This window comes from Manacus candei, unplaced genomic scaffold (assembly GCF_025592945.1).
Source record: "Manacus candei isolate 608988 ecotype Guabito, Panama unplaced genomic scaffold, ASM2559294v1 h1tg000014l, whole genome shotgun sequence".
Classification (NCBI taxonomy): Eukaryota; Metazoa; Chordata; class Aves; order Passeriformes; family Pipridae; genus Manacus; species Manacus candei.
Window position 1 is genome coordinate 26,395,654 of NW_026138062.1, and position 9,936 is coordinate 26,405,589.

Below are 9,936 nucleotides of genomic sequence, written 5' to 3' on the forward strand. Positions count from 1 at the left end.
ATATTTTGGCAACTGCACTGCACAAGGTGGTGGCAAAATAGGCCTTTTATATCTGAGTCTAATTTACTTCAGTTATACTCATTAAAAATGTGTTTTCATGTGAAAAGGATTTTGGTAAGGGATACTTTGGAAACAGCAACATCACAGAAATGTTTGCTATTCAGCCAGCATCAAGAATTCTACAAGTGAGAAAGAGTACTTTTTTTTAGGAAGAAATTCCCAGGTTCTATGAACTTAAGACTCCTGTTTTGGTATTTTTAATCACTGTTAGGCTTAACATCGCAGGCTTAACTATCATGTTTATTACTTGCAGCTGTATGTTTTTTAAATAACACAAAATATGGAACAAAAAAAAAAAATCCAAACAGTTCACTGCATGTTTTGCCATTTTCAGTGACATTACCTACATAAAGGCTACTCACAGGGAGGTAAAAATGTGCTCTATGAGGTCTTATTCATTATAAAGTCTTTTTCACAAGTAACAGTGTGTATGACTGAAAGTATGATTTTAAAACCATTTTCTTTAAATGTGTAGAAAATTATGAGTGAAATGCTTCATGAGCAGTACTTTGGTTTTAACAGGCTCATAACAGTCCATTTTATTACATATTAGGAACGCGCTTGAACTAAACAAACAAAAAAAGCAACAAACTCAGCATGTTTAAACACACCTTAATCAAACAGCGTCAAGACTATGTATTTGTCAAACCTGAATAAAAGTATGTTATGTGTCTAGTGTCTCATGAACACACACTGAGAGATCAGGTTTATGGTTTTATTGTATTTCTTAAGTCTTGAGTTTGCTCCTGTTTAAACTGTCTTGAAAGTAGGCTCGACTGCTTATTCAAGTAAGAGAGGAGCAATAAAAAGAATCCTGTCTTTCAGTTACCTTGCTTCCTATTTGAAGAGAAAAATGCAGAGTACCGAGCCTCCTTACCACAGCAATACAGAGCATGCCTAATAGGGAAGCCTGAAGATACAATGTATTTTTTCTTCAGAGATAAGAAACAATGTCTTTTTGCAGCAAACCATTTCAGAGATACACATCATTTTCATATTTTGATAATATGAAAATAAAGGAAAAAAAGGTGATTGACCACAAAGCTCTGACAGGCTGAATTAGTTTTTCATGAAACACAGCTATCAAATCGTGCATAAACAGAAAATATTCTAACCTGGAAAAACGGCCTTTTCCCCATAGCTAGAATGGAAAAACATGGGTATTATGTTAATACACTTAGGCTAAGTAGAACCAATATCTATAAGAAGCTCCAACATTTCAATAGGTTCAAGGTGAAGTAATGTGCCAGTCACGGAGAGGAAAATCAAAAACTGGTTGGAATTGCATTCCCTACTTTTAAAACAGGTATGAGCTGAGACACCATTTCAGCATCAGCTGAAATACGATTGTCTTTGCTGATAATTTCAAAAAGTACAGCACAAACTGTTATTAATAACTTTGAAGTATACTAATTTGGGGAATTATTATGACATGTCAGACAAGAAAGCCAGTACCTAGGGCATTTGTGAAATATGCATTTCTTACAACTGAAATAACATTTTTTTATAATTAAAATTCTAGGAAACAGAGAATAAGTTATTATGAAAATATATAGCTTTAATTTGCAGACATATAAACACTCTTGGTACATTACAGACATATGATGCCAGAAATCAAAATAATCAGTTTTAAGCATAACACTAATTTATCTTGTTCACACTGAGAAATTTGATGCAATCATCATACAAAAGATAGTTCTCAGCTCTTAAAATGAAGTGAAAGTAACACATCACTGTTAAAATTGCTGCTTTGTTGCAGAAGATACAGCAAAGAATAAATCATTAAGGAAATATGCCACCAGTCTTACAAGTTAGATTTTGGATCTAATCCAAAATCAAAGCCAATGAAAAGGAGCCAGGAATGGTCGCCAAAAGTCAGAAACAAGATCTTTCACATGAAATACCAGAAAGGAGCAACAGTCAGAATAAACAAAGTCCTACAATTCCTTAGAATACGAAGTGATTTTTGTTTCCATCTGGCAGATCAGATTCCAAAGCAACACATGAAAAAAATCTATTACACAACCAAACTGATGGAGTACTACTGACAGATTGCTCAAAGTACAAAAAATATCACCACTCTTGTGATAACTAAAGATTTAGCCATTCCCTTGCTTCCTTGCATCTGGCATGTTTATGAGGATGAGCATGGGGCTCTGTCATTATTTGCTGTAGGAAATATTAAATATAACTTTTCCATAAAAATGACCAGCAGATTGCTGCAGCAATTGATAATGAGGGTGAAATCTGGAGAAAAATGAAAGATGATATGTCACAGCAGTTCAGATTCTCATTACAATATCTCGCATTCTTGCTCAACAGGAATTGCACTTCTTGTTAATGCCTCTTCTATCCTACTGTATAAGCTTTACTTGTGAGGTAATAAACATTCTGGTTTTTATTACTAGTGCATTTTAACATCTTTATTCTTTTAATTATACATACATTGGGACAGACATTATTTTTGTAGTAGTTAAATGTCTGTATGCCAATAGGCATTTTATATTAAAATCAATATATTTAAAATATACTCTGTTTATCTCATGGACAGTACCTCGAACAGTTCCCTGCTCAGGAGCATCTGATGCCCTCTCGTGGTTAAAAAGACTTTTAAATCTTGAGTTTAAACAATCATCTTACCTTCCCCTTTTTTATGTTCAGCGATCTTATTGATTTATGAAAGCTGGAAATGATGTCCACGTCTTTACAGTCAGGGTGCTAGCTGTTAGTTACTAACATTTCATAAAAAAGCTGTACACTGAATTTGAATTTAAAAAACTGTAAACAGCTATTTACAATTATAATATTATTAAGTTATAAATTACCAGTCCTTCATTACAACCTCTGTCAATACAAATCATGGCTAGGTGTTTCAGTGTTGTCCAGGGTTTTTCAGATGGTTGATTTATACACAAAGAAACATCAAATGTTAGAAATCTCCACTGGTTTCTTCTCCAACATGTGCAGGTTAATTCTTCCATTTAATGGGATTTGTACTTCCAAGTTTTCATCTGCTCTGTGATGCCTTTTCCCTTTTCTTAAACAAATGTAAATGCCCATCCCTGTTACTAAAGCAATTGAACCCAAGCTTATTATTGAAAGAGCTACCAAGGTAGGCATGCAGGATGCTGACTCCATTTTTTTATGTGTAGGCTCTACGGATATTTGTGGCTGCTTTTCTTCTATACTGATATCAGGCTCCTTTCTTAACAAACTTTCAATGTAGCTCTCATTGCTAACCGTATCATTGACAAAAAGGTTCACCATGACAGTGGAATGGAGAGGTTCTGGATAGCCGTGATCACTAACTTTTACAAGCAGCCGATAGAGGCCATAGTCATTTTGCATCAGTGACTCTTCCAAGGTGATATTACCAGTTTTGGGGTCGATCCTAAATGACTCAGGTCGAGGACCTCTTCTCCCTATGATACTATAAGCTATGACTGCATTCATGCCAGTGTCCTTATCGACAGCATAGACCTCAGTAATGGGAGAGCCAGGAAGGGTAGAAGGAAGGACCAACAAGTAAGACATATTAGACTGAGGGAACAAGACCAAAGGGGGGTTATCATTAATGTCCAGAAGAAGGATAGTTATTTTTGCTGTGGAAGACAGGGCAGGATCACCACCATCGACTGCTTCAATCCACAGAACGTAGGAGCTTTGTTGCTCCCTGTCCAGAGAGACTTTAGCTCTCAAAACTCCTTTTCCAGTATCTATGACAAAAATATCACTTCCATTCAGAACCGAAAGGGCAACCCATCCATTTTGTCCTGCATCAGCATCTGTGACACTTATAACTCCAATTTCACCAAAACCTGGAAAGTTTTCTGGCACGAAAAAGCTGAAATCCTTATTTATAAATCTTGGACTGTTATCATTTTTATCCAATACAGTGATGGCAACCGTTGCTATTGATTCTCTTGGAGGGAAGCCAGAATCTACTGCTTTGACAGTATATCTGTATTTTTCTTTTTCTTCTCTGTCCAGCTGGGTGGAAACTGTAAGAACTCCTGTGGTTTTATCTAAAGCAAAATAGGAAGGGGCATCAGGACCTAAGAAATAGGACACTTGCCCTCTTTCTCCACTGTCAGCATCAGTAGCATGCAGTTTGGTCAAAAAAGCATTAGGAACATTGTTCTCCTCAATGGACAATTCTATCAGCTGTTCAGAGAAAACTGGTGAGTTGTCATTGTCATCCAGGACCTGTACTTTGATTACTTTGTTGACACGAAATCCTTCTGAGTTCCATGCAACTACAGAAATTTCATACAGTTGCTGTGTCTCAAAGTCCAGAGGCTTTATGGTCTCCAACAGATATTCATTGTTGTATGGTTTGTATGGTGAAAGTCTGAAAGGTCCATCACCATCCAAATAGCAACTGACTTTATATTTTTCATCGGGGTCTTTGATAGTAAAAAATGCTATAGGTGTGTTGATAGGCTCCAGTTCCTTTAAGTAAACCACCCCTTCCACTTCATTAGCTATGAAACGAGGGACAACTTCAGGTGGCCTCATCATGACTTTGATGATGGTCACTACAACTGTGATCACGGCAGGGATACATCCAGGGCCGTTGCCCAGTATGATCAGCCTGTGTAGCTTTGGAGTGTCCCCATCAACTTTAGTGGAGAGTGTGATGGCTCCTGTGCTTTCATTCAGATGGAACAAGTCTCTGGATGGCTGGTGGACCTTCTGGCTGTAGGAATAGGTGACCTGGGCATTGGATCCAAGGTCCATGTCTACTGCGTGGACAGTAGCCACATGTGTCCCTAGGCTGGAATTCCCATAAAGGGTGACGTTGAGCTGCGAGTCATTGAACTGCGGGCAGTTGTCATTGATGTCGCTGATGCCAATAGTGAGGGTGGCACTGCCCACGAGCGGAGGCGTGCCCCCATCCTCAGCAATGATGACTGTGACATACTCCTCCTGTGTTTCCCTGTCCAGTGCCCCCATAACAATCAGGTAGGGAGTCCTCTCCCCACTCTCATTCTCCTCCACATCCAGGGTGAAGACACCGTAGTTATCTCGCAGGCGGTAAGTCTGGACACCGTTAGTGCCCATGTCAGGGTCAAGGGCTGGGTGCTCAATAGCCAGGCGGGTGTTCACAGGCGCATTCTCGGGCACCGAGAGATGGATGTGGGGCACAGGGAAGCGGGGAGCATTGTCGTTGACATCACGAATAGCAATTTTTACCTTCACCAGGCGAAAGTACTCCTGTGGCAGTACCAGTACATCCAGCAGCAGCAGGCATGGCTCGGATGAAGGGGAGGAAGAGGAGACAGCAGATGATCCGAAGATGGTGGCCCCACTGCTTTCCACGCATAGAGCTTCCCTGTCGATTTCCACGGCCGAGGTGTGCAGCTCCCCGGAGCGGTTGTCCAGCTGCACATACTGTCCCCCCAAGCCATGGGAGGCCAGAGTGAAGGAGAGTGGGGGCCGTGGGGCCACAGGGTGCTGCCCACCAGCCGATGGGAGCTGCAGGTCACGGGCCAGGCTGCCGATCAGCACCCCAGCAGGCAGCCCCTCATTGAGGCTGTAGAAGAGCTCGGTTGCACGGCTGTAACTGGCAAAGCAGTTGAAAGGCCCAACGAAGAGCAGGAAGAGGAGCAAGTGCTGAGAAGAGAGAGGCACACGTGTGTGAGGAAGGGGTGGCACCACCCCCTGCCCACTGCCTCCCCCACTGCCACTTCGAGCAGAGAGTGCTGCATCTGCAACATGAAGTCATCCTCCCTCTCCCCACCATCTTCTCCTTCCAGTACAGCAGCTACTTCCAGGGCATCACCATCTGTACCCTCCGGGCAACACCAGCTGCATTCCCCACAGCAAATACGCACTGCTAGAATGGCCCGGAGGCACCGTGACTCCCCCCGCCCCCCAGCAGCACTTGCGCCCCGACGTGCCATCTTCCGTCTTCCCTCCGCCCCAAGCAGCACCTCCCCTCCCCACCACAAGCGCATCCCAAACGAGGGCAACCCACTGCGCACCCCCAAACAGTTGCTCGTTCTCTTCCCCTACCACAGCAGGAATGTGACACGCGTCCCTTGCTCCCCCTACCCCATGCCTCGTCCCGAAACCTGTTTTTCCGCATGCCCAGGGGCCCGCGATGCAGCGGAGGCACCTCGCAGCCCGCGGGGGTCCCGGCGGAGGTGCCGCGCTCCAGCCGGGTCCCTGCGTCCCGCGACCGCGGCGCCAGCGGCTCCAGCCTCGCCGCCACAGATCTCCGGCCGCCCCTCGGGGTCCCCTCTGCTGCCGCGGAAAACACGAGCTGCAGAGCGAAGCCGCGGAGGGGCTGCGCGGAGAAAGTTGCCCGCGTTGGCGACCGCGTCGCCCACTCCTCACAAATGGAAAGTAACTTCGGGCATCCTCCCCACGGAGGAAATTTTTCCTCCTTTCCCTCTTTCTAATCACCCATTCCCCCTTTTCGCGGCTCTGTCACAACCCGCTTCGGCAGCAGCAACAAAAATAAACTTTTCGCGGCTGCTCTGATCTTTGGCGATCGGATCCAAGAGAAAAAGACCCAACAAACATATACACGTATATATGGGTTTTCGGGTTTTTTTGTGGTTTTTTTTTTTTTTGCCAATTCGTTGCCGATTTCGCTGCTGCGTGCGAAGTCGGGCTCGGGTGGCCGGCCGCGGCACTTCCCCCCTCGCTCCGCCCGGCCCTCACCTGCAGGCTGCCGCGGGTGGTGGGGCTGCCGCGACCGCCCGGGGGCCCCATGCCCGGCCGCCGCTGCCGCCGCCGGCTGCGCCCCCGCAGCCCGCCCGCTCCGCCGCCCGCCCGGCGCTTCTCCTCCCCGCGGCTGCACATTCCCCCGCCACCGCCGCCGCCGCGCTGGGCTGGGCTGTGCGCGCCGCCCAGGACACTCCTCCTCCGCTCCGCTCCGCTCGGGAGGGCTCCGCCGCGGCGGGGTGGGCAGGAGCGACGGAACGGTGGCGGGCACGGCTGGGAGGAGGAAGGAGGGCGGAGGCTGCGGCGGCGCCGCGGTGAGCGGTCAGTGGTCAGGGAGCGGGGCGGGCGGGCAGCGGGCAATGCTGAGCCCAGCGGCGCGGCCACACCGGGGAGAGAGGCCGTGCGAGTGTGTGTGAGTGCACGCCCGCGGGCAGCGCCAGGAACAGGGAAAGAACGTGCCCCCCTCTGGAAACTGAGGTGGGAAAAAGATATTAAAAAAATAAAATAAACTCGGGTCGCCCTTCTGCTGTGGAAATATTGAGAGGAACTTTTTACACGGGCAGACAGTGATTGGACAGCTTTAAACTAAGAAGAGAGATTTAAATTAGATGTTAAGAAGAAATTCTTTACTCAGAGGGTAGCGAGGCGCTGGAACAGATTGCCCAAAGAAGCTCTGGATGCCCCATCCCTGGAAGTATTCAAGGAGAGATTGGATGGGGCCCTGAGCAACTTGATCTGGTGGATGGCATCCCTGCCCTTACCAGGGAGGTTGAAACTGGATGATCTTTAAAGTCCCTTCCAACACAAACCATTCTGTGATTCTGTGTTGTGATGTGAGTGTCAGCAGACAGATCGAGAATTAACAGCTGTCTCGGCGTTGCTGAGCCTTGGTGAATATTGAGCAGCTTGTGTCTTCATGATATGAAAGCCCAGTTTTCTAGGAGTTTGCAAGCATTTGGTTGGTGGAAAGTGTGTGTCCTGCCGAAGTAGAAGAGTAACTGTGATTTTCTGCTAAGAACTCGAAGGTCCCCTGCAGTAGATCCCCTGCAGAAGGTCCCCTGTGCTTTCATTTTATACACTCCAGTCACTGTTGTCTAAACTATAACCTGCCATAGAACTAGACATGAAATTATCAACAAAGAAAACTTTAGGTAGCACAAGACCAATTACACATTTCTTTAACATCTTGGACTATCAAAAGGATTGCGAGCCTCCCCAGCATTACTTACACTATGTCTTCAAGATCTCAAATGGTATTTGAGATGTCTGGCTTTAGCCTTATGGTGCTCAATGGTCTGGATCCAAGCTGTTACTGAAAGCTCAAGTACTGGGATGCCTGTAGGCAGCTAAAGTTTGTGTGGGAGTTTGAACCACTTAAATCTGAAGACCACTTTGAATGCCTCCATGCTCCATGGCAGGCACAGTGTGCAGGCATTTAATCTCAGCTTGGGTACTAAAAACATAGAGGACAGCAAAACATTTGCCTTCAGTCAAAACAAAAATTACTCTTCCCTTTTGCTTTTACAGCTCCGTGAGACAAGCTCCATATCCAATCCAAAACAAGGAAACAACAACAACAACAAAAATTAGAATCCAAATCCAAAACCAGTCTTATGCCTGAGTCTTTTGTAATACTGCATCTTTCAAAAGCAAATAATAAGTGAAACGTACAGAACATATTGTCTAGCAACTCTTGGGATGTTCCTGGATGTTGTGAGGATGAGGGCAGTGGCACAAGCTGAATAGAATAGAATAGAATGGAAACTTCTGAGACTGACTTCTTCTGAGACTGTAAGCAAATCATATTAATTCCTTTGTCTCATTTCTCCATCCTCATCAGACTCTATTTTGTTCAGTGAAACTCTTGGAAACATTGTAATTTTAGTAACCATTTCATCCCAAAAATGACATTAGCACAATAATCATATGTGACCTAAACAGTGAAGCATTACAGTACTAACAAAAGGCCTGATTATATTTATTATTCACTAATCTCTAGGGTTTTGAAACAACTCAGTATGTACTAACCTTATAAATTGTTTATATCTTTGCCATTCATTTCTAGCACAAATAGAACAGACAATGCAGTGTATAGAGTTCAGAGCAAACATAATTTAAGAAAGAAATCAAACTACCCAGGTCCTTTACTAAATTATCATCTATGTGCACTGTGCCACACATTGCTTGGTGTGAAAGGTGCCCATAAACTCAATTTTGTTAAAGTTAGTTTAACTGGACATGACAGATGCTTTTACTTGACTCACATCTGCTCTAATTTTATTCATTTCAATTGAAATATTGTCTCACTTGGATTTCAGTCATATTTTGACACTGATTTATGTGGAGTTTGAATTTCATAAAGAGAATACAATTTTAGTTTTGGCAAATCAGTAGTCTTCTCATGAATGAGTCTGAAATCCCTATAAAATCCTATTTTTAACTTTTGGTTGTTCTTTTTTCTCTGATATCACAGTTTCCTCTTATGATATTTCTCCCTCTTAAGCTCTTGAAATTACTGACCTATGACTATACTATTTTTCATACCATCACAGCCGCTGCATTTCCCTCGGTCCCCTGATAGGCTAAGTGATGGCTCTACTATTATAGTATTCATTACACTTGACGCCTTTGATTTTATTAAAGCACAGGTGTAACAACAGAATTAAGTTTTCTGGAGCATCTGGTACTCTATAATATTTTATTTTGTTAGGCATTAGCAACATCTAGTAAGTCTTAAAGGCTCCTTAAAGACTAGTGTGTCCAATAAATCTCCTGATTAAGAAGTATTCCAGCCTGATTAAGAAGTACTCCATCTGTGTGTGGGATATGGGATGGGGGGTGTGAGAGAAGAAGCAGTGTAGAAGAGATACCAAATTGGCTCATTCGATCCTGGCATTATTTTTGGGATGAGCCCCTTCCAAGGTTAAAACATTAAACTGATTTAATTATATTTCTATATTCTATAGAATTTAGAAATATTCTATATTTCTATATTCAGTTATGTTTTCTGGGAGAAAGATCTTAATCTTAGCAGTTCATAAACCCAGTCCCATTCAACCATGTTTAGCCAAATATATATATTTTAACTTACATTTTACTACATAAAATCCTATTATCACTGCATCCAAGATTCTTGTTGCAATTAGAGATTAAGAAGGAACAAGTAAGAGGATTTCTGTGGGATTCCTGATTGCCTCAGGT

The 9,936-nt window shown here is 43.7% G+C and overlaps 1 protein-coding gene across 1 annotated transcript; it reads right to left on the reverse strand.

Annotated features, from left to right (window-relative positions):
- Nucleotides 1–540: 540 nt before the first annotated feature.
- PCDH20 (protocadherin 20) lies at nucleotides 541–6,902 on the reverse strand. The gene is made up of 2 exons (XM_051778873.1): nucleotides 6,733–6,902; nucleotides 541–5,676 (listed from the first exon to the last, which is right to left on the reverse strand). The coding sequence occupies exons 1-2, from the start codon at nucleotides 6,871–6,873 to the stop codon at nucleotides 2,983–2,985; spliced, it is 2,835 nt and encodes a 944-aa protein (XP_051634833.1). The 5' UTR covers nucleotides 6,874–6,902; the 3' UTR covers nucleotides 541–2,982.
- Nucleotides 6,903–9,936: the final 3,034 nt, after the last annotated feature.